Raw genomic sequence first — 24,203 nt, 5'->3', positions numbered from 1 at the left:
GCCCAAACAATTTCCCCTCTCTATCCCCCTTCCCTGTTCCCCAGCCCTTGTACACCAGCACTATCAGTTCAGCTCTAGCTTTGCTCAAATGCCTTTGAAAGACAGCAGGAAAACTCTGTCTGTGACAATGGTTTTGGAAATTCCAGTTTTCTTCTTTTGTTTTGGATCAGGACAGCAGCTCACAGATCACCAAACCAGGAAACCTAGGGTTGCTCCTGAGCTCTCAGTTCATCCCCTGGGAGAGGATTTGTATCCAGGGAGGCTTCTGCCATGATCATGGTGCTTTTCTGGAAGACAGGGAGACCCAGTGAACCTCAGACACACAATCCCAGCGTGGTTTGGGTTGGAAGGAACCTTAACAACCATCTCATTCCAACTCTCTGCCATGGGCAGGGACACCTTCCACTAGACCAGGTTGCTAAAATTTATGTGTGAATTGCTGGATGGTGTTCTGAGGGAAATTGCCATTAAATCCAAACCAAAGCTGGCTGTTTCAGGCTCAGGGACACTTGGACACTGGCTGGGCAGCCCAGGGGCTTCAAGAGAGGCAGAGCTCAAAGGGGCTGCTCAGAAAAGTCTTCCATAATTTGCTATTCCTGAAGCAGAGTCAGCCCAGCTTATGCCCAGAGCTGCTCCTGGAGGAGATCCTGGCTTCAGAGGTGTCTGAGAAGTGCCTGGTGCTGCAGAAGGGGCTGCAGGAGCTCTGCTGCAAGCCCCAAGTACAAGATGGTGCATAGGACAGAATTAGTCGGTCTGCTCTGAAGAAGAAATTCTCCATTCTAGGGAAGGAAACAGCTTTGCCTGATGAAAAATTAAAGAACCCCTGGCCTGGTGGTTTCCTCCTGGGGTGAGTTAAAGCAGCAGCCTGAAGAGAGAGGCAAACCTTTCCCCTTACATATTAACAGCAGATGCACTGCCCATTTCAGAGAGTTTCCTCAACAAATTGCTCTCTTTGTTACCCTAAAATCCAGGGGGATGTTCATCCCTTCCCCTCTCCAGAACAGAAACAACTAAAAGAGGAACAAATCTCAGTTAATTTTCAGTTAATATTTTCCTGAGACTCTATTCTCAGAGCTGCACCAGCCCAGACTGAGCCAACCCAGCATCTCCCTCATGCAGCACGAACGTTTGCCGCTCTGATTTTGGAGGGAAGAATTTAATGTGGGCATTTACTGCTGACTGACCAAGGTTACTGTGTAGGCACTGAGAAGAGAAGCAGCTCCTTTGGGATTTCACGGTTTCCCAGGTTCAAGGGGATGGAGCCCTGCCCTCCTCAGCTCTGCCAGGAGCAGGACAGGGAGCTCAGCGACCGTGCCCAGCGCTCGTGGCTGGCGCCGCACGAGCAGAGCAGTGTCCCTGCTCCCTCTGTCCCTTCCCAGCGGCAGACCCAGCTGGTCTCTGCCACGCCAGCACACGGAGGGGCCAGGGACAGACTTTGGCACGAGGCTCTGCCCGTCCCTGCTCCATTAACCACCCCTGAGCCCCTGAGGGAGCCCAGTGAGGCTCCAGCACATGGGGCAGCAGCCCCTGAGGGACAAGGGGGGCTTCATTCAGACACTGCAGCTCTGCCACCAAACAGAAACAAAGGCACGAGCTCTCCATTTTCTTCTGTTACCCACCTAAAAAAAATAAACACTGGTCAGGCAGTGCTGGATTCCTGTTTTTATGGAGCCCATCCTGCCGTGCTATTGCTCCACAAGGACATTACTGATGCCATTTAGAGATCAGGTTAAAAACAAGCCCAGCCACTCTGCAGGCAAGGGCTGTGCAGGAGTCATTCCAAAGGTGGTCCCTGCAAAACCTGATTGTGCCTGGCCACGTGCTGGTGAGGCCAAAGCAGCAATCACTCTGCATCCTGGCTGTAAAATCAAATTAAATAAAAGATCCCATTTCACCAAGGGCCTAATACTAATTTGTGTAACATTTCCATTATACAGTGCTGCCTACAGAAAACATACACTAAAGCACTTTGACAATTTAACAGGGAACATTCCAATAGGAAACATTATTAGATTTTCCTATTAAGCTGCTTGGGGCACGTGCTCGCTTAATAGACATTAATTACATTAGTAAGGCTGCAAATGCAGTCCTCATGGAATCCAAGTGACTTTTACAAAATTGACTCAGTCCTGAAATTTCTGTAGGGACACAAGAAAAAACAAAAAACAGATAGAAAATTGGAACAAAGCCACTATGTCACCACTTTTTCAGCAGCGGCTTTAAAACACTTTAATGTACTGGTGTGTTTTGCTTTCAAGTTTCCAGAGTGGAATTTTCACAAATTTCCCAGTTTGGCAAAATAATTGGAGACAGCTCATGATATTAGAATAATGGATTTTTTTTTCTTGCATGTGGAAAGAATGGTTGAAACAACAAATGGTTGAGTATTTCAGTTCAGTCTTTTTGTGAAAATATTTAATATTTCCTCAGCATGCACTTATGCCCTATTATGTTCAATGGGGTTTAAATACACACTTTGAGCTAGACATATCCTGATTAGCCTAAATCAAGATCAAATTACAGAGGATTGTTGACAAATCATCTCAGACAACGTGCAAATGCAAGTGAAACAGTAAATCACACCCAACAGAATTACTCTTTTTGAGATAATTAACTCTGGCCTGAATGTGTCAGGGCCAACACTGAGGGCTCACCTCAGCCACAGTTTGGGATATTCCCAGTGTTGTGCTGACTGCTGAGGGAGCCTACGGGTGGGTTTGAGACTCCACAGCTGTAGACATTTACACCTGGCTCTGTCATTGATGTTTTGAAGGTACACAGGAGCAGTAAGGACACAAGGGATTTGCTCTGAGGAGTTTTGGTGCAATGAACTCTTCCCACATTTTTCCCTCTCCTGGTTTCCTCCTGAGTTCCTACTTGTGTTGAATCAGGACAGGGGGGCTGGCAGGGAGGGAAGAGGGGAAGGAAGCATCTTCATTAAATACTTCAGTGAATTTGTCAGAGTTGCCAGCAAAGTGTGAAGCTCTGGGGTGTCTGATGTGGAAGTGTTATGCCATGTTTCCCTCCTATAATTACAATTTCATCATGTAATGATGGATGATGATCATGTAATAATAATAGGTTGTGGTTGCTTGTGAACCTTCACTGCTGCAGGATATTGGTCATTAGAAAGACCTGATTGATCACTGGAGCTGTCATCTGACCATGCAAGCCCCTTCCACCAGCTTTTAGAAGGAGAATGAAAGTATTTTTTAAAAATAAGCCTTTAAAAGATCCCAGGCCACTCTCAGGAGACTCCTTAGCCCCTTCCTGCTCTCATTGTGCCAGCTAGCAGAGCAGGAGGCTGCTAAACAGCTCTTTCAAACGGCATCATTTGGGTGCTGTAAACCTCCAGAGATCCTTCCTCACCTTAGAGTCCCTCCCGGTGGGGAGACACTGGTGAAGGACAGGGATCACCCCCTCAAGCTCCACAGGGACAATTCAGTGGGAGGCTCTGACACCAGGACAGTTTCTGCTCTCTAATCCCTCCAAGGGCAGGGGTCCAATCCTCAGATGGGATTTGTATCTGCTTAAATGCTTTAAAGAGCTGTGGGCTGAGAGCCAGGAATCCACCTTTGACTGCAAGCACTGCCCCAGGCTCCCTGCCCGTGCTTGGGTAAATCCCTTTGCACTTGTGGTGCAGGGATGGGATTGCTCCTGCCTGAATGGCAATGCCTTTGGAGACTGACCATTCCACAGGGAAGCTGTCCTTCCATCCCAGTGGGATTCAAGGTGACCAAAGACCTCTTGGAAATTCCTGCACAGCCACAAGGACCTCACACTCCCGGCTTCATCTCTTTCCATCCCTGTGGGAAGCTCAGCAGTTTCCCAGCTGACTTCAGGCACTGCTTGATGTCAGTACATTAATAAACAGAGATCTGCCCCTGACAGGGACACAGCCCTGCACTGTGCCAGAAGTGTTGTCAAGCAGCTATAACTGCCTGTAATTGAGCTCTCAGAAGTGTCTGCCCTGAGGTAAGCCAAGGAGAAGTTTTACAAATGAAGGTAATAGATGTTTATGTCACACACACACACACACACACACACACACAGAGTGAGCTACGATCACTCACTTGATAAATCCACTTTCACAGCTTTGTCCTCCACAGCTGAATTGGGGTCTCTGGCAGCATTTATGCTTCAGCAAGCAGGGCTGCTTCTTGCCCTGTACTGAGCCATGCCTGGAGCAGGTCACAGTAATCCATGTAACAACATCTTTATCCCACAAATATTCATAAATTTCAGCAGATTTCCAGACAGGATTCATTATCTGCAGGCATTCACCAGAATATCTGGAGAAACAGAGCCAGGCACATTGTTAACATCAATCAATTCTGCTCCCTTGAAGTCAACACAGCTATGCCAGTTTGCTCTTGACAAGAATTAGTCAATCTTTGCTAAACTGTAAGCTGTTCCTGAATTTACTGTTTATTCCCATGTTACATAATTATTTAAACTTTAAAACAGGAGAGTGAAAGTGGTGAACAGCAAAAAAAGATGTGCATGGATCCATCTGTAGTATCCAAGTGCTGCTTCAGAATTAATTCAGGATAAGGTATTTTTTGCTGCTGTGTTTTGAGCTTAGAAGCTCCAGAAATGCAGGTCCCACCAGATGCCATAAACCCCACATGAACCACTGAAATTACTCAGGCAACTTCAGCTATGTGAAATGGGGCTGATTTATACCAAACTGAGGATTGGGCCCTCCACATTGGAATTTGATACAAAGGCTTGAAAAATAATACAGTATCGTTCCACGTCCCTGTCTGAGGATCGCCTGAGCAGACCACAGCCCATGCTGCAGATGGAGATGCAGCATGTAGAATCATGAAATGGTTTGGATTGGAAGGGACCTCAAAGATCACCTAGTTCCAAATTCCCTGCCATGGGCAGAGACACTTTCCACCAGACCAGCTTGTGCAGAGCCCCATCCAGCCTGGCCTTGGACATTTCCAGGGATGGGGCAGCCGCAGCTTCTCTGGGCACCGTGTGCCAGGGCCTCACCACTCTCACAGGGAAGAATTTCTTCCTAATGCTTAGTGTAAGTGTGCCCTCCTTCACTTTGAAGCCATTCCCCCCTTGCCCACATGGCTGTGAGCCCAGGCTGCAGCCCCAGCCCCGCAGCGGACACAGCAAAGCCACGTTTGTCCCTGTGCAGTGCTCCTTCTGCCCCTCTCCTCACTGCCCTCCAGCCGTCTGCTCGCTGCCTGCAGCTCCCTCCCAGCTCATCCTTTGCAGGCAACAGATCCCTGCCAGCTGGGACTCTGCCTGCCCGGCACTCCTGGCTATGCTCCTGCTGCTCTCCCTGGCTGTCTGCTGGGTCACCTGCTCACCATGCTCCTGCTGCTCTCCCTGGGTCCCCTGCCCGCCAGGTTCCCTCGCAGCAGTCCGGGCTGGCTGGAGGTGGCAGCTCCTCCCGCAGGAGATGCAGAGCTCTTGGTGGCTGAGGGGAGCAGGCTCTGCCTCTCAAGTGCTTGGAAACATAGGGGTTTTTCTGGAGGTCAGGCCAATGTATGTAAAGCATCCAACACCTCCTTGCCCTTCAAAACCACCTGAGTTTCTTTGCTCTGTAGCTGGGACTGGCCCTTTCACACAAAGGGTATTTGCTGGTGCCTTTAGGTTTTGCTCAAGGGCTTCACTGCAACAGAAACCCCAGCAGAGCACAGACCTCCACATTTCAGATTCAGCCTCTTCACCCATGAGCAGCAGGAAACAAAGGTTCATCTCCATGCCCTTTCAGCTATCTGGGATCAGAGGTGGGGTACTGGATGAAAAAACCAGTCCTGTTTGGGAGCATCATTGGGGCTTGCTCCAGGGACTTGGAAACGAGCTGAACTTGAAGAAACAAACCATTAGGAAACACAAGCATGCAAACCAAAGCAGTAAAGCAGGAATACAAACAATTCCAATAACCAGGACACACATGCCTGGGACAGAATTGTGCATGATCCAAGTGAAGGACCCAAATTTTAAAACTCAGCAACCCTCTGTACCTATGAAAAGAGCCAGGGATCCTGGGAGAAACTGAAAATCCAGTAATGCTCAGTGAAAAGCACTTGAAAAAATTCCCTGAGCTGAAAAATTCAGGAAAAGACCTCTTTTTTGGTAGACTAAAAGCCCAAACCAGAGCCTGAATATGCAGCGTGATACTAGAAGGACTTTCACAGGGAGCAAGGATAAGCTGAAGTCCTGGGTAAGACCTGAGTAAGAGCCTAACAGAGTTTCTGGGAAGGGAGGCTGGAGTTGTGCCATGAAACCTAAGCTACACTCCCTGCCCCCTTTCAAGGGTGATGCAGAATTATCTAGGGATTCTCTCTTTATTAAAAAGAAAAAAAATTCTTTGTTTCAATGCCAAAAAGTTATATAAAAATCATTCATGGACAGATTAATGACAGAGAGTAAGTCATTAGAAATCAAAAATGAGATAATTCTGTTGTAGACATGAGTGATGGTGAGAAATAAATTATATTTGGCTGACATTACTTAATTAGCTGGAATCATGGCGCTTTCTTAAATTTTCTTTGGTGTAGCTTTTAAGGTTTTGACACATCAATTCCCAGCTAACTAACCTCAATGTTAAAGCAGCCAGTTGGATCTTCTCTGCCAAGCCATTTTTGGAGCATATTATTTTGAAAATTCATCCCTTTGTTCAGGATTTTGGTGGCTACCAGCACATGGCCTGTAATTTCTGGCAAAAGACCAATATCCAGATTTTTCCTGAGGTAGCTGGTACCAATATTCTCCCTACCAGTCCCTGGTGGGATGGGGAAAAGATCAAGACAAGAAAAACGGTGATGCTTTCTCTGCTGTGAGCAGCTCAAATAGCCAGGAACCCTTAGCACTGCTGCAGTGCTGCTCATCAAGCATCTCAGAGGACTTAATGAGCCTGAATTAAGCCTCACATTTAGAGCTGACTGTATAAATAGTTGCAAATAACATTCCTGGAGGACTATGCTCTGCAGTTCTTAAGCAAATTGCTCCAGTGAGAGTGGCTGATTCTTGCAATCCTATTTGTAAGACCCTTCTCAGGGGGAAAGAGTAAACTGCAGAAGCAGAAGTCAAGATCTAAAATGCCTGCAGGACTGAATCATGGTCTGCTGGAGAATCAGGGAAAGCAGCAGGAAGAAAAGAGAGTAAAAAGCTTGGTGAGAAGAGCTCAGAGACAATGAGACCAGCCAACCTACTGAGTGTTTGGGACCACCTGCTCTCACAGTGAATTAGGCTGCAGGACCCTGCAACAATCAGGTGTCTTAAAGAAATGAATTTTAATCTGTAAATAAAGGGGTGGGGATATCCTGATTTACAGGAAGGTCTGAGGACTTGCAATGGTCATATGCTATTACCCCAGCTGAAGGTACCAGCCCTAACATTTGACATTGATAGTCCTCTCTCTAATAAAAAAGCCATTTAACAAGGTGCTGAACAATTGCCTTGCACAGAAATGTTTGAATGATTTATAACCAATTAGCCACTACCTTTCTAAATATATGCATTAGGAAAAGTTTTAACACCATGATTCTTAACCACAGAGAGAAATTGGAGGATAATAGTTTAGCTTCAAATAAAGCAATTTACAGACAGATTTAGTAGCTAGGTAACATTTTTGAAGGGGAGAGAAAAATAACAAAAACTGCAATGCCCTGGTGGTGGGGATCTGGGACTGCCAGCAGCACAAACTCCCAGACATTTGAACACTGGCACAAGGAGAATACACATATACAATGAAGATATCTTCCTGAAAATGGCCCCCGGTGAAAACCTCAAGCTTCAAGGTGCTTTAAAATGAGTAATTTTGGCCCAAAGCTCAATAAATGTGATTCTACCTATGAAATCCACCAACTTTTTCAATGTCTTTATTAGCATGGACTCAGCTCCAAGATTTACCAGCATTTGTTGCCCTCACAGATTCTCCCCAGATCTTTCCCTAGTACTTACATGCTCTCCAGATTATCCTTTGTCATTTCACCCTTCCCTCACCTTCCTCAGGGAGGTCTCAACACTCCCTGAGTGCTGCACAGAGATGTTCCTGGCAGCAGCCTGCACCCTTTCAGGTGGATTCCTCCCTGCTCTGTCTGTTCTCATCCCTACAAGGTGATGCTTCTCTGGGATGCTGCCATCAGCCCAAGCATCTCCCCTAGAAATGCCACGTTCACTTGCACAACCTGGAGGCTTGTTTGATTTCTATGTTAAAGAAATTGTTTCTCACCTTTCTTGTATCGGCCAAGAGAAAAAGTAAATCCACTTTGGCTATCACCATGCTTAGCAGCAATGTCACAGCAGTCTCACCTACCTCTTCATCAATCCATTTGCCTTCAGGAGCTTCCTCCTTCAGATGAGGTTCCAGATCAACAAGGAGACCCTTCAGCCCATCTTCTTCAGAGCAAACCCTTCTCTGTATCCAGGCCCCCATGAGCCACAGACATCCTCATCCTTGTCTTCTGGATGCTCTTGCCAAACAGCACCTGAGAATGGTCCCCAAACCAAACTGGGGGATGAATCCACAATATCCACAAGCCCAGGTACAGCTGGGAACAGTTTTCAGGGATATACAGAGGACAGGGCAGATGCTGAACCCCACAAGGACTCTAGGAATCCCCTTCCCTTTCCTCTGCAGCACCAACCTACCTGTGAAGGAATGGCAGCTACATGCTTTCCAACCCAGAACGGAGCAGCTTGCATAAAATACAGAAATGAGGGACAGGGCTCCATGAGCTGTGGTAAAATCAGGGTGAACTCAGATCCAGGCTGCCTCCAGGACTGACATCTGCTGGGGCATTCACACCTGGTTTGGAATGAAATCAAGGGGAGGTGAGAATGAGGTAAGGAACAGCTCAACTCCATCAAGCTGAGGTCATCCAGCTGTGCTGCTTGAGAGTTACATGGGAATGTTAAAGTAAAATCTACATATTTTAAAAATGAGACACCTATAGAATTTAAGTATTGCCAGAGTTTGGGAACAACTAATTACATCCCTGGACCAGCTGGAGGTTTCCAGGTTAAATTCTTCCTAAATGGCTAAATTAAATCTTGTGCTCTGTTCTGACTCCTTCTCTAGAAGGTCTCTGAAAAATGGACAATTTGAAAGAGTATCATCAATTACTCTGCACCAGATGCAAGGCTTGCAAAGAAAAATGAAATTATTGAAATTCATTTTTAGTGGCATTTGGTACATTATATAAATCTAATTCTTCAGGTGCTGCATGGTATAGCACTGGCCTGGGACTTCCTGAATTTTGTGGTAATGAAGTTTTATGCCGAAAAATGCTGAGGGAGCAGCAGCAACCACTGACCCCAGAGGCTGGATCAGGATCACTACAGTGAGAGTAAAGCTTTGGAAAAGGAACTTGGCACTGGAGAGGTTCCCCATTGCAGCTGTGAAGGACTGAGTTTGTCCTGGAGCATCCCTGAGCTCATCCAGTGCTCACAGCAGGGCCAGGGGCAGCCCCAGCCCCTGAGCTGGTGCTGGGTGCAGCAGGGGATGCCCAGATGGATGTGTCCAGCAGGACAGGACAGGGCAGCCCCAGCCCCTGAGCTGGCACTGAGCGCAGCAGGGGATGCCCAGATGGATGTGTCCAGCAGGACAGGACAGGGCAGCCCCAGCCCCTGAGCTGGCACTGAGCGCAGCAGGGGATGCCCAGATGGGCATCCCCAGAGCCCTGCCTGGGCAGTATTTGGGCTGGCACTGGGTGCAGCTGTGTCCATCAGGGCAGGGCAGCCCCAGAGCCCTGCCTGGGCAGCACTGGGACACCTCTGCGTGCCCCAGGACAGCCCCTGGCTCCAGAGCAGCTCCAGGGAGCCCTGGCCCAGCACCGTGTCCCCCTCCCCAGGCTCTCCACGGCCCCTGGGCCAGCCCAGCTGCACGGACAGTCCTGGCAGGGACAGCACATCCAACCCTCCCAAATGAACACAGCCGTGCCTGTTGCTTCGGAAAATAGAGCTTTTATTTGTTCATACAAATAGTATGAATTATCAGAATTTCATTTTCCTAGAAACATCTTTCTCTGTGTAAAATTAATTTGTGTTGTACATACCACAAAATACTCCATATAATTTTTTTTATATTTTCTTTTTTGTGGCTTTTTTTTGTTTGTTTTCCTTTCTATTTTGTACTTTTTTTTTTTTTTTTTTTTTTTTTTACAAATTGGCTACTGGACTATAGAACCATGTTACAGGCAACACATGACTAATAGCTATACTGCACTTCTGAATAAAGGACTGAATGAAACTCAGCCATAAATTAAAGTTACAATGTGAAAAAAATAACCAACCAATCAAACTTCTAATCACACCTTCAAGCTTAATTTAAAAGAAATAAGGGGGGTATTTAAAAAAAATGCACCAATTCCAATATTAGCAACTAGATGAACACCACAGAGAATTCACCTTCATTGTCATATTTGTTAGGTAAGGCTTTTTTACATTAAAAGTCTACTGCAGACTTCATTATGAAGGATATTGAGAAAATTTTCTTATGGTTAGAAGTGTTATTCCTCACTCTCTGTATTTCCACTCTCCAACAAGTTTGCTCCACAAGAGTTCTTCGCAGCAGGGCTTGATTATACAAATTAAGCCCACACTCTGCTGTACAGCTGAGGAAGGCATTGGGATATTAAAAACTTGTTTGCAGGCAAGCAAGGAAGACTTGCAGGGGGATGCAGAACTCTTCAGGCACTGAGCAGCCGGCAGAGACTCCGGAGGGAAGCGCCTGGAAAGGAGCCCATGCCAGCACACAGGTCCTGGAGGCTCCACCAGTGAAACACGGGGAGGTGGGAGCTCACCAAGGGCCAGGTGGAGAGGTCAAGCTTCTTTCCATGCATTGCATAAGCTGCTAGAAGGAAGACTGAGGTTTTGAGAACCAAAAATCACTTGTTTTTCTACCAGGAAGCATTTTCTTGGTGCCTGCAGCTCCTTCCCCTTGGTCACCCAACAGTGGCAGGGTCTGGGATAAAGCAGACACACTCCTGCACTCATCACCTGTCCAGCAGCAGGAAACAGAGCCAGGGACCTGGCTGGAGCTGAAGCCAAACCCCTCAAAAGTGCATAGATCCACCCAGCTGCTCAGGCCTGCAGCTGGATTTTGCAGGACAGAGGGAAAGCAGGGGCTGTCAGCCTGCAGAGCCCAGCAGGTCCCTGATCCCACCTGAACCCTCTGCAGTCAGACTGCATTGGCCCAAAGTGTCATTTCTTCACCAGAAATGGCTCAGGGCAAGGAGAGCTTCCCTGTTTGTGGGAAGATGTGTTTGGAGGCAAACCCCAAGGAGGGATTTGGATCCTGCTCACAGCAGCTTTATAGGCATCTCAGCCTGATGTTGTTATGCTTAAAATCTCCCTTTCCTTGAGGTCACCCACATGCACTCCACCTCAGGGGTGAACTCACACATGGTGGTGTGAGTTCCTAAATCCCTCTGGAGGTGTGACACTGCTGAGCAGGCCAGAAGCCCTCAGGTTTATACAGAGCTCTGAAGGGCAGCTCCCTGGCACCTGCAGCAGACCCAGAGCCAAGTCTGCTCTTTGCTCTGTCTGCTGCAGCAGGACTAGCTCGAGACCCAGACAGAGCAGCCCAGGCTCTAAGGAACATTTTCATCACCCAACAGCCACAGCAGAGAGATGGAAGAGGCAGGCTAGAGTGAGGAGGCTGCAAAAGTAAAACAAACATTTGGGAAACAACACTGAATGGGCCCCACCACAGCTGGGCACAGCTACAATGGGCAGCTCTAAGGGGGAGCTACAGGTAACCATGGAGAGGTACAGGGCAGGGATTTCTATAGGCAATGCATATGAAATTAGATGTTCTACCCATTGGTGCTTTTGTTGTTTCCAGTTTCGCTCACACTGCCTCTGGAAGTGCTCCCACAGCAACACCAGGTGATGCTCACTGCAATGCATCTTTTCAGGGCTGCAGATGAGGAGTGGGGAGTTCTGCTGCCCAGAGACATCAGAGCTCTCTTTCTGTTAAACATTCAGTGAGAAGATCACTTCTGCTGCCACCTTGCCCTGGAAGTGTTGCAGTCAAGCTGGCAGACCCTCTGACAGCAGTGATAAGGCATTGGACACACACAGTGCTTATCAGGACCTCCTGGGCTCACAGAACACTGGTAGAGCTCTCTTAGGACACACCTAACCTGTCCTGGAGTCCCACAGCAAGTGCTTATATCCGAGAAGGATTTCATTCAGGTTAATGGTTGCATGTTTGCAGCCTCCTGTCCTGCCTGGCTACTCAGCCAGGGCACCCAGGGACTGCCTGGAGTACCCCAACCCCAGCGTGCCCAGATTCCCCCCTGCCTTCCTACAGATTCACCCTTGTTGGTAAAGCAGCGCTTCTCCCTTGGGAGAGAGCACAGATAGAATTAAGATGGAATTAAGAGGGCTAAGGGCGATGCTCCCCAGTCTCACGTACTGGGACGTGCTGCGGCAGCCGTGGGGCTGGAGGAACAGCGCCTGTGCCATGTCCTGGGACACGCTCCATGCTGGGCATGATGCCAGGCAGGCACCTGAGGTTTTCCCAGTGGTTCTGCTGGTGTCTTTGGTGGTGGAGGGTGCTCCATGTGCTGCAGGCACTGCCATCTCCCAGCAGTGCCTGGTGTGCATGGGTGTCCCTGGAGCAACACTTTCTGCAAGTCGCTCTGACCAGCACCACACATGTCACACACAGACACAGCATTTTGCATTTGTCCTGCAGTAAAGATTTTAAATGCATAGAGGGACTATGGGAAAGAACCTCCTGGACAAAAAGCAGGAAGGAAAACTGTACTGAAAGCTTTGCCTATGCAATCAGCTCTGCAGCTTGTCTGCTGGAAAAAGAGCATATTGCCCTCCTGGCAATCCTGAGCAGGAGCCCTTGGCTTGGGGTTCCCAGGCTTACAGCCATTGGGAAAACATGCTGCTGCTCAGCAGAGGTATGTGGGGTGCAGGGATGCCCAGCCTTCCTCCCACCCACCCCAGAGAAACACCCCCCTGGGCCATGGAAGTAGCCAGAAAAATGTGGGATGAGGGAGCACAACAGCGGAGCAGAGACTGGGACACTGGAATAGGGAAAGCAACCATTTATAAAGGCCAGATACCCGTAACAAAAATAAACTTGTGCTTTCCCTCCCTCCCTCCTTTTGATTTTTAAATACAAATTTTGTTTAGGAAAAGTGGAAGCACTGTCTGTTACAAACCAAACCAAAGAGAAAGAAGAAGGGCATAAAACCAAGGAAAGGAGAGACATTAGAATTAAACACCGTGGAATGTTAAACAGGTTACAGGCTACCGTTCTAGCCAGTGCGGTTAGGCAGCTTAGTGAATTAATTGCTTAGGAATTAAAAATAAATTATTATAAAATAGATTTCTGTACATTTTACATACATATATATCTCTTTATATAAGCAAACCCTGCTGGGCAAGTAATAACAGGGGACTTTCCCATGCCAGGCTCAGTCCCAGCCGAAGTCCTGCCCTGTCATCTGGTAGAACTTCATGTTGAAGGGCCTGTAGAAGTCCCTCAGCCTCTGCACCACCTCCTGGTCAATGTCAGGGTGGGTCCTGCCCTTGGTCTTGCCCAGGCAGTGGGGTTTGCTGCTGCCCTCCGCCTTCTTCAGACACGGGAAGCCCTTGGTTTTGTTGAAGTAGAAGTGTTTGTCCGTGATGATCCTCTTGAGGCCCAGGAAGTCCTGGACCCTGCCCAGCTCCCCCGCGGGGTCCCTGATGAGCCTCTCCCCGCTGACAAAGAGGATCTGCCCGATGGGGAAGTGCAGCAGCCAGTTCTCCAGGTGCTTGGCGTAGATGCCAATCTGGATGGCGCTCCACGAGGTGTCTATGAGGCCTGTAGTCCTGTTTTTGAAGGTCAGGCTCTCAAAGGTGGGGATGTCAGGCTTTTTGGAGAGGGTCTGGGTGTAGTCCGAGATGGCTCTGGTGACGGGGTCGCGCACCACCACGATCAGCTTGGTGCCCTTGCTCATGGAGGAGATGCGGGCTGGCGCCTCCTTGGTCACAAAGTAGCTGGGGGTCTTCTCCATGGTGATCTGCCCCTCCAGTGTCCTGGGCATCAGCTCCCTGCCAGCAAAACACACAGACGTGGGTCAGAAGGGCAAGGAAGAGGAACAAAAATATCCATATGCATTTACAGGTATGTTCACACATAGATACACAAGAATTCTTCTCCCTAGAATGCCTTCACAGGCCATTTGGATCAGACAGACAAATCCATTTCCCATTGATTTAGGGATTAAGGAAGGATTATTATTAAAGGCCACTGTATTAGAAATCCAGTTGAGTAATCCCCCAGTTATTCATGAGTGGATTAGCTGAACTACACTCTGTGCTTGGACCATGGCTGAATGTACCACACCAGCTCTAGACTGGTCAGGATGGGTCCTGAGCTGCACCTGAGGTGGCTGTTTTGGCTCATGACTACACCACTGAGACCTCAGCCCCAACCCAGAGCTCATTTCCCCATGGGAATGAGAGGATGGTACAGCAGAATAGCAGGAGATCACTAGAGTATGTTCACCTAATTTTTCCTCAGCATTCCAAATGCAAAACTTTTCCCAATTCAGGCAAGAGTGTGCAATTTTTCTCTGGCTTGCCATCAGCAGGACTTCACTCACAGGTGTCCTCTTGTATCCAGTTTCTCCCCCTGCTTTACTATTCCCTATCACTTGTTTCCTCACATGAGCAAGAAAGGGCATCAAGAGCTGCCCGTGGCATCTTCAGCACATCCCAGTCCAAGAGACAATGAGGACAGCCCCACCCCAGCACTGCCCCAGGGGCTACAGCAGGTCAGGATATGGGGTACAGCTGTGGAGAACACCACCTCAGCACATGGGCAGGACATACCTCCACAAAGGACTTTTAAAACTTAAAGCTTCCAGCAATTCCACCTTATTCTCTGCCTATTCCTAATTAACCACATGGGGAAAGAGTAGGGAGCTTGCAGAATTGATGGAAGTGGGCATGAAGAAGGAAGAGTAATTTTTTCCTATTATTCACTAGGCAAGCTAAAATATTTTAGACCGTTTGCCAGTTCTTTCCCTTTATAGCCCTAATGGACTCATTTGCTCTCGATTGAGAGACAGTTGAAAAGAAAAGGCAAAAGGGGAGTCAAGTACAAAATTAAAGTTATAAAATTTCATTAAGTTTTCAAAGCATCCACCCAGCACAGAGAAATAAGCAGCCAGCGTGTGATCTACAAGCCTGAAGCTGTGCTTCCCTCAGCCATAGGACACCACACAGAGGCTGCTCCCACAGCCATCTCCTCCCTGACTGCTTTCATGCTTCCACAGCAAAGATCACCAGGGCTCTTGCAATTAAAACAGCCACTGATAATTTGTGCTAAAGCCAATGGTTGCCCTTATTAAGAACGCCAGGGAAGAAAGCTGACCAGTCTGTTCTGAGGGCAAATAACAGGGGATCCAGGAATGAGAGGTCTGTTTGCATCCAAAAATCATCCCATGTCTATGAAATTTGGTCAGTAGCTGTTTATGCAACCATTGGTGAGCTCACACTGTACCTGGTATTTTACTTCACCAGCCTCTGGCAATGCTTTGTGCAATGTGTTTACTGGCAAGGGGCACCCAGGGGCTGCGCCCCCATCCTCCCTGTGAGCTGTGCCCACAGGCTGCCCATAAAGCCCCTTCTCCACAGCGCCAGTGTGGGAGACAATCCCTGTGCCAGACCTGCATGGCATTCAGGTAGGAGTGGCAATGGACGAGGTGGACAGTGGAGGAAGGGGATATCAGCTTGTTGAACCTCCAGTCATGGCCAGAGGTGGTGGCAACCCTGAAGGCTGGGATTTCAAGTCCACACAAGTGGAGTTTCACATGCAGATAAAAATCATGCTGGTCTACCAGATACCTAGGATGTGAGAGCTTCTGGAAGGCAGGAGCTAGTATGTGTGCCAAAACCAGCAACCAGAATAAAACTCTGACTAATCCTTCGCCTTTCTGGCCAACTCTGCAACCCCATAATGCTGTCACAGAATAGGGCCAGTCAATAACACTCAGAGCAACTCTTAAATTTGTCGTAGGCTGAGGTAGATTTCAACATTTGCTCATTAAGTGGTGTCCCCTTTTACGGCCACATTAAACCCAAGTTCTACATCCTGCACTGGCCACCAACTGCTTTTCAGCTTGATTTAAGAGGTTGTTTTCCACCCATGAAGTCCTTAATGGCCTAGGACCTGCCTAGAGAGGAGAAAGATTCCCAAAATATTCTCAGGTCGCCCGTGTTCCACTGAGGCCCTTCAGCTTTAGGTCAGGTTCATTGGATTGCTGGTTGTATGGGGCCCTGCATTTTGGGACTGATTTCTCCTCCAGGACTACTACAGCCAGTATTTATCAGTCTCATGGGAATGATGCAAGGTTTATTTTTCCCCTCCTTGCACAAGAAAGGCATTGGGCAGGGCTGTGAAACAGGAGGAAATTGCTGGGGATGGAGTGCCAAGTCAGTTGATTCAGTTGGGAAACACAGGTTCTTAATTAGCATTTCAGCAAATACAGAGGAGCTCACCATAAGTGGAAGAAAGTAGGGAGTTACTCTTTACCTAAGAGGCATCCATTGGCCTGGCATCAGCCCCTTTGCAGAGCAGTTCATCCCCTGGGCCCACACTGTACTTGTGGCTGAAAGTATTCAGTTCTGGACAAGCCTAAACCTCCCAGATTGTTATTTTTGGAGAGGACTTAAATTCCTGGCAATTTAAGAACATTTTGCTGGTGACCCATCACAGCAAGCAAAGCAGAACAAGGTACATTGACACACCTACTGCCCTCAGGTTGGCCAACACGGGCTGAGGTGAGCAGAGGTAGAAGCAAAACCTTCATCCCACGTACAAGGCCTGGATCCACCAGAAACAGCCCTCGGGCCCCTGCTCTCCCTTCATTGTACCACATGGGTGCCAGGCACAGTCCGAAACTGAGACCCTCAAGATTGTCTCAGACTCTGCTTTGTTTGTAAAGTGGCTGCATGAAAGAAAGACAGCTGCAAGAGAAGCCAAATATTGTGACCCATAGAGGTCGTTTGAACCTCTGACAACACCACATCCAGGAAAGCAAAGTTTTACTGCATGGGCATGTCAGTTGTGGGAGCTTTCCCATGGTTTCCATAATCTCCCACAGAGGCACCATCCATCATCCTGGCAGCCAGAGACAGCAGAGCCTCAGGGACAGAAGGAACTGGTATGTTGGCTGGTCTGAACTCATAGTGGTGGAAAGAAGAATAATTTATTCCCATTCAAGCCACAGCTGGAGAAGGGCAACTTGGCCCAGCAGAGCACTGCAGCTCCAACACAACACACTGGACATACACTTTGGTGGGAGGAGGACCAGATCCAGAGCTGAGCATATCTGCTCCTGGGGCTCCAAGACAGCAAGGGCCATGCTAAACTACAGCGGTTGCTTTGGGAGGGGAAAGAGGAGCTGTGATGGTGAGGAGCCACGATGGCCTGGTGGGATGCAGCCCCTTGGGAGAAAGGAGTGGGGTCCAGCAGAAACCTGCTTTCAGCTCAGGTGGACCCAGATCACCCCAGGCAGCTTGTGACCACTGTGGAGCCTCTGTTTCCATGGAGGATTCTCAGGCACCATGGAGACGTGGGCAGCTCCTGCCAGCACTGCCTGACACAAGGTGAGAAAGGCAGAGGTGCAGCTACCACTGCTGTCCATACAGGAGAGCAAAGGGAGATGAGAGAGGGAACCAGGCTGTGGGAAACAGAGAGCTCAGCTGAGCCCCAGGGCTGGATAGAGACACCACTGAGGGCCATAGTGGAAACTGTAGTAGAAAATACAGCATGAAAACCTTGGCAAGCCATCCCTCCTGTCTTGTTATCCTCCTGCCTTCTGGCAACCTGGAGTTCAAAGACCTCTGGAGACAGCATCTGCATCCAAATCATCCTATTTCATAGTGACTATGAACTGTCTAATCCTTACAAACCCACAAATACTTCTGGCCTTGAGAATATCCCACAGCAGATAGTCCCAGCACCAAATCACTGCCTCTACCTGTCATTTGAACTCCATCCCCACTTCCCTGCTTGGGAAGGGACGAGGCACCTGCTTATTGAGCATGGAAGAAGGAAACGAGGATGAAGAGCACCAGCAGACTCCCAGCATCCTTGATTCCCCACCCAGCCCAGCCAGAAAGCACTGCTGACTGGGGCAGAGCCGCCACAGCTGGGTCCCAGCAAGGGGAGGAAGCTGCTGTGTGAGCACAGCTATGAATTTTGCACAGGCAAAGAGCAAGCCCCTAACCCTGAGCTATTAACATGTCAAGAGGGACAGAGGAAAAGCTTTTCCTTTAATGAACATTTCCTCGGTGAAGCCTGCACCCTTCGTAGGCGAAGTGATAGGCTTAGTCTAAAGATGGATTGGCCTACTTTACCTATTAACCACTTAAACTAATGTAATAAAGGCTCTCTTCATTCAAACAGCCCTAATCCCCAGCCCCACGCAGCTCTGAAGCCTGGAATAAGAAGGGATACTAAGATGAACTCAGCCAGGCTGTTGCTTGGAAAGGCACTGAGCAGGGCATTTTGTGGGGGGGGGTTTTAGGCGCAAACTTTTCCAATGTGAAAATCAGACCCAGAGTGAGATAAATTTACAAAGTGGGGATGACAGGTGGCCACATGGTAATCTAATCCTGAAGCCTAATGCCCTTTGTGGCAGCTTTTGTCTGCACAGAGGGGCTCCAGGCTAATCTGCTGCTACTTCTCAAGGAGGAACATGCCAGGGGGGTGAGAGGACCCCCACAACCTGTTGCTGCCTTATTTGCCACAGGTAGGACAGACCAGTGCAGGGCAGAGCACAGCTGTGGTGTCTGGTTTTATCCCTGGGGATGTCTGCTGGCCCCCCGTGCACCTCCTGCCACGGCCAGCCCCTGCTGGGATGAACCCTCTGCTGTGGTGGAGCCCAGGGCAGGCCCAACCCAGCACCGCCTGCCCTGGGCCCAGCCCAGGCTGCCCAGCCAAGGCCCAGCTCACTCAGGCACCCTCTGCCACGGCCAGCCCTGCTGGGATAAACCCTCTGCTGTGGCGGAGCCCAGGGCAGGCCCAACCCGGGCTGACCCAGCACCGCCTGCCCTGGGCCCAGCCCAGGCTGCCCAGCCAAGGCCCAGCTCACTCAGGTGTGCTGCTGCCCAGCAGGAGCTCCAGAGCTGAGCCACGGGCTTGCCTTTCTGAGGAAGGTTTCATGCTGGGTAGATTCCTATCCAGCCCCTGGAGCCACCCAGCACCACTCTGGGAGATGCTCCCCCTGCTCCAACAAATTCAAGTAATGAGTCCCACAGGTAAGTCTTAAAACCGGGTTGTCCTGTGATGCAGCTGCAGCAATGGCACTTCCAGTCTCCAGCCTCTCTGCTCCACACCACCACACTTCCTCAATGCTCTGTGCTTCCTCAGTTTCCCTCGGCAAAGGGGATAAAACTCTCCTGGGGGAGATGGAGTGCACTCACAAGCAGTCCCCACAGCAGCTCTGCCAGCAAATACAGCAAGAACCACTTTAGCACAGAATTTCTAGACTTTCCCCCCACGGCTGTTCCCTAGAAGCAAGGAAAACTGGGAAACGTCAGGAAAAGCAAGTCCAATTATTCAGGACATCAGCCACATTTATGCCAAATTCATGTCTGTAAACCCACAAACTTTGCTTTGCAGCCCAACACTGCACACACAGAGCATCTGACCTATCTCTGACCAGTTTCTGCCCCATTCCTCACTGATGTTTCAAGAAGGCAAAAAGTGATTCCTTTTCAGAAAACCCAATTTTGACAATCTGATTTTTCTCATGGGAAAGTGCCCCCCAAACCCTCCCAAGAAACTGCATAAATTAGATTGAAAAGTTATGGTGAGAAGGTGAATAGAAATACAAAAGGTAAACAACAAAGTTCTTCTCCCATCCTAGGGGAAAACAGATTTTTTTAGCCTGCAGAGTAATGACAGAGGGTTTGAAAATCCAAGATGACACCAAGCTAAAGTACAGCCAGTAACAGAACAACCCAGAACATGGGACAACTTAACACACATAATGAATTTAAGATTTTTTCTGCATTTTTAATTTACAGGTTCAAAAGCAAACAGGCCCAGCAGTGGTCTGTTCAGTCTTGGAACAGCTCTGAGGAACCAAGTGCAGAAGATGAGGGAGATTAAAGCTGCATCCCCTCAGAAGCTGATTCTTTCCAGCATGCTGCATCTCCCTCTGCCTTGTCCCCACCCCAGGGACAGTTCAGTACCCTGTTCCCATCTCAGCATGGGCCTGTTCAGCTTTGCTCGGGTCAGGATCCCACCAAAGCCAAAGGGCTCATTCCACACTGCAGTCTATCTGTCCATCTGTCATCTTAAGCGAAACATTTTTAAGGAGGGCTTTACTGCAACAGCCAATTCTCACTCTAGTTCCTGCTGCTTCTCTGCCTTTTCTCTCCTCCCCATATCAATAAAAAAATTTAGGCAGAGCGAGTTAATTCTAATATCTTGGAAAAGAGCTGTAGACACTCAGGGAAGGATGGGGCAGTACCTCCATTGGTGGTAGCTTTGCCTTACAGCTCATCCCCTCTGCCAAGGTGATACCCAATAGCTCCCAGTTTGCAAGGCAGCATGTTGCTGTCAGAAAGCAGGAAAGATGTACAGTGCTGGCAAGAGCAGCCAGGGGCTGGATCAAAACCACACAGCTATAGCACATACTGGCACCTGACCATGAGCAAGAGCTCAGATGCTCATCAATCAAAACCCCAAAGCACCTCCTGAGGCCACCACACTGGTCCCCTCCCGACCCTGTCAGGCCCTTTTGCCTCCATGGCTGATCACAAAACTGTTGGATGCCAGCAATGCTCCTTAAAAGCAAGGACCTAACCAGCTCTGGGAAAGAATGTTAAAGTAATATAAAGAAAACAAATAATAAAATAAAATTTAAAAAAATAAAAAATAAAATAGCTTTAATTGCATCACAAACCCTGCCACCAGCACACAGGTCAACTGGCTTCAAAATTACCTGCTTGGCTTTGACTCTGCTTTCTGGTGACAGCAATGGGAAAGGGCAATGAGGAAGATGGAGGAAGAGGAAGAAGTAGAGAGAGAAGCAGTAGCAAATTCCTCTTTGGGGGTGTGAGTGCTTGCTGCTTTATTATTTGATATATCATCTTACAAAAAATTTTCCCTGGCTTCAACTGCTGTTGCACCACAGACCTGTACAGTAGCAGGCAGTCTCTCCCTTTTTTATGACCAGTGGTAAGAGCAACATGTGTGCCTTTGTCTCAAGCAGGAGTCTGTTGTTTGGGTTGGCAAATTATACAACAATAAAAGGGAACGGCTGGGAACCAGCCTCGGCCTTTTTGAAATGGATGTAACCCTATCCAGCTCCGTCGAACACTCACCACGATGATTACACAAACCAGATGATGGGAATTAATGAACTTTGGGAGTGAGGAAGGAGTAGGTGAAGAAGGAGGGAAAGGAGGAAAAAATACGTTGGCCTGAAATTAATGTTTTTCTCACTCTCCTTGCTCCCTGTCCCCAGATCTGCTAGGTACCCTTCACTTTTTGGGGAATTTTGGGGACTAAAGAAGGGAGAGGACAGTAACTGTGTGTGAAGAGCACCGGTGATGAAGGTGCTCTGGGACTTCAATGGGACTAAAGAGCTGGTGGCCATGGGTGGCATCACTATGTGCCCCACAGCAACAGGCTCTGGTGTGGCTGAGGAGCCTGATCTAAGCTCCTTTGATGCTGATGAAAAGCTCCATCAGAGGTCTGGGGAGTGGGGAGGTGCAGGGCAGTGGCAGATGGCCCTCTCGTCCCCACTGCACGTGGCACAGCCAGGACACACCAAAGGGCCCTGGCAAATCAAAGCAAGAAGTGCCCCAAGGAGGGGGCAACACACCACAGCAAATATCATGGCTTAGGATATTTTTGGGGTTTAGGTTTGTTTGGTTTTTTCCTAAATAAAAGACTTTATTCACCTCTTCAAAAGTCACTTCCTCCAATCAGACCTAGGAGCCACCACAGAGGCTTGACCCTCTCTATGCTGGGACAGGAGGAGCTAACCCAGCTGCAGAGCTGAACAGACAGTTTGCAGCAGCATCTGAGCACCAACCTGGACAAAGCAGGGCCTGATCCATGGAGGGTTTGTGCCTCTGGGAACAGTGATGGGTACAACAAGCTCCACCAGCCTCTGCTGCAAAGGCAGCCTCCCACCCTGTGCCAGACAAAACACAGCTCTCACCCACATGCCTCCCCTACTGCATGAGATGAAATGGGTTAATTAGGAGCAGTCTCACAACCAAGATATGACATGCCATCCCTTGCAGGGCTGCTGCCTTCTATATCAAAGTGCCACATATGGTGTACCATATAGCTGCAACCTACAGAGCAGGAATAACTTAGATCAGCAGAAACACCTGCTGGGAGTCTTGTCTGCACCGGAGCAGGCTTGTGCTTTCACCTGGAAGCACAATAGAGAAGCCCAGGTTGCACCAGGACTCCTGGGCCATTGATGGGTGATGTCACCATGGCTCCTGGGACATGCCTGCTCCTTGGCAAAGGCTGCAAGGGCACGAAGGTGGCCTTGGAGGTGGCTGATTGGAGCAATCCCCCTTCCTACCTGTGCTCAGGCTCCATGCAGGGCAGCCTCTGGGAGGGAGGGTTCAAGGAGCCGAGACCACCCTGGAAAGTGGAGAGAAGGGCACCCTCCTTGCAGACACTAACATGAACGTGCCCACAGGGCACCCTCCTTGCAGACACTAACATGACCGTGCCCACAGGGTGCAGTCCTCTCCTTGTGGCCCTCTCTCCTGTGGCCTGGGGATCTCCAGCCCTAGCCAGAGGAGGGAAAGGGCAGAGCAGGAATGGGGCAGGCAGCATGCTGTCCCCTACTGTTTTCTCAGCCTCCATCCAAATTCAGCTCCAGAGGCTTTCTTTTGCTTGATGCACTTCGTCCATCTAACAATCCTCAGCTGATCTCTCTTCCAATCCCTTGTCTAGGTGGTTGCCTCATTCCTGTAAGTGTTCAAGGCCACGTTGGATGGGGCCCTGAGAAATCTGGTCTAGTGGGTGGTATCCCTCCAGGGGAATGACATGAGGGGATATTCAAGGTCCCTTCCAACCCAGGACATTCTATGATTTCTCCTGAACCTCTGCATGCACAGCCTGTCCAAGGCAAAGCTCCTTGCTTTGCCCATTTTCACCAGGCCCTGCCCTCACACCATAGCCCCAGTCCTTGCACCATCTCACCAGTCCACCCCTCCCTCCATCTCCAGCCTAGCTGCACGTCTGGCAAGCACCATACCTTCCCCAAGGAATCTCTCTGCCAGGCTGAGGATGCCCAGGCTACCTGGTCATTCCTCCAATAGAAACTCCTCCAGCTCTGCAGAACAAACTCAGAATGTTGCCACTGCCACTGGGTAGGTCATGCACCAACTGAACACAGGCTGCAGGGATGTGGATTAGGAAGAACTAAATTTCCAATTATTTTTTTTTACTCTTGCCCAAATAACAGCGTGAGATGTTACAACTGCTAAGCAAGAACTTTCCCTCCTCCTTTGCTGGAGCCAGGCAAGATATTCATCAACGTCCCCAGTTCATTACACAGGCCCTCCTCTTCTCTTTATGTAAACACGGAAGCCTCTTTCTACTCCCCACCATACTTAAAAGCTCTGAACTTCCACTAAATAATTATCTTCACCGGGGGGAGAGGAGCAGCACTTTACATATCAAAGGGCTGCTTTGGAGGGATTTACAATAATTTAAGATGAAATGGTAAATATTCTATTCACTCCAGTCCATCTCCAGTAATAATTATAATCCTATTAGCAAGGTCCCAAGAAAGTGATTTCATTATCATCTAGCGAGCATCTATGTGGATTTCTTGGAGGGGTGGGATAGGGGAGGCCATAGGCAAATAAAGAAGGAAAAGCAACAAAAGACGCAATTGCCAGCATCTCCCTTCCCCCAGCAGGATTTGGGCTCCATTGTCCCGATGCTTCAATAGTGCTTTGCTCTGAAAATAAGAGCTTTTGAGCGCGGTAAGGGGGTGGGGCTGAAATGAGCATCTTATCCCTTTGGGTCACCGCCGCTCCCCTTTCATGGCCGAGGGTCCCCCTGGTGTCGCTCCAGGCCACAAAGAGCTCCCGGTGCTGTTCCGGCAGCCCCGGGCAGGCGGCAGTGCCACCATTAAAAGCTAATTGCTGTTCATGGGTGAGTTCCTTAGAATATTGCCCGGCATCACCGGGCTGTGCTGCCACCGGTCAAGCCA

At 49.0% G+C, this 24,203-nt stretch overlaps 1 protein-coding gene across 1 annotated transcript in view; it reads right to left on the bottom strand.

The window, feature by feature from the left end:
* Window positions 1-9,925: 9,925 nt before the first annotated feature.
* LOC134428793 (heparan sulfate glucosamine 3-O-sulfotransferase 3B1-like) overlaps window positions 9,926-24,203 on the bottom strand; it is a 29,920-nt gene continuing 15,642 nt past the window's right edge. Inside the window, exon 2 of the mRNA XM_063175777.1 lies at window positions 9,926-14,034. Within this exon, the coding sequence (XP_063031847.1) occupies window positions 13,416-14,034 (619 nt within the window). The 3' untranslated portion in view covers window positions 9,926-13,415. The remainder of the gene's footprint in view (window positions 14,035-24,203) is intronic.

The sequence above is a fragment of the Melospiza melodia genome, chromosome 24 (genome assembly GCF_035770615.1).
Source record: "Melospiza melodia melodia isolate bMelMel2 chromosome 24, bMelMel2.pri, whole genome shotgun sequence".
NCBI lineage: Eukaryota > Metazoa > Chordata > Aves > Passeriformes > Passerellidae > Melospiza > Melospiza melodia.
This window is presented reverse-complemented; position numbering and strand designations above follow the sequence as displayed.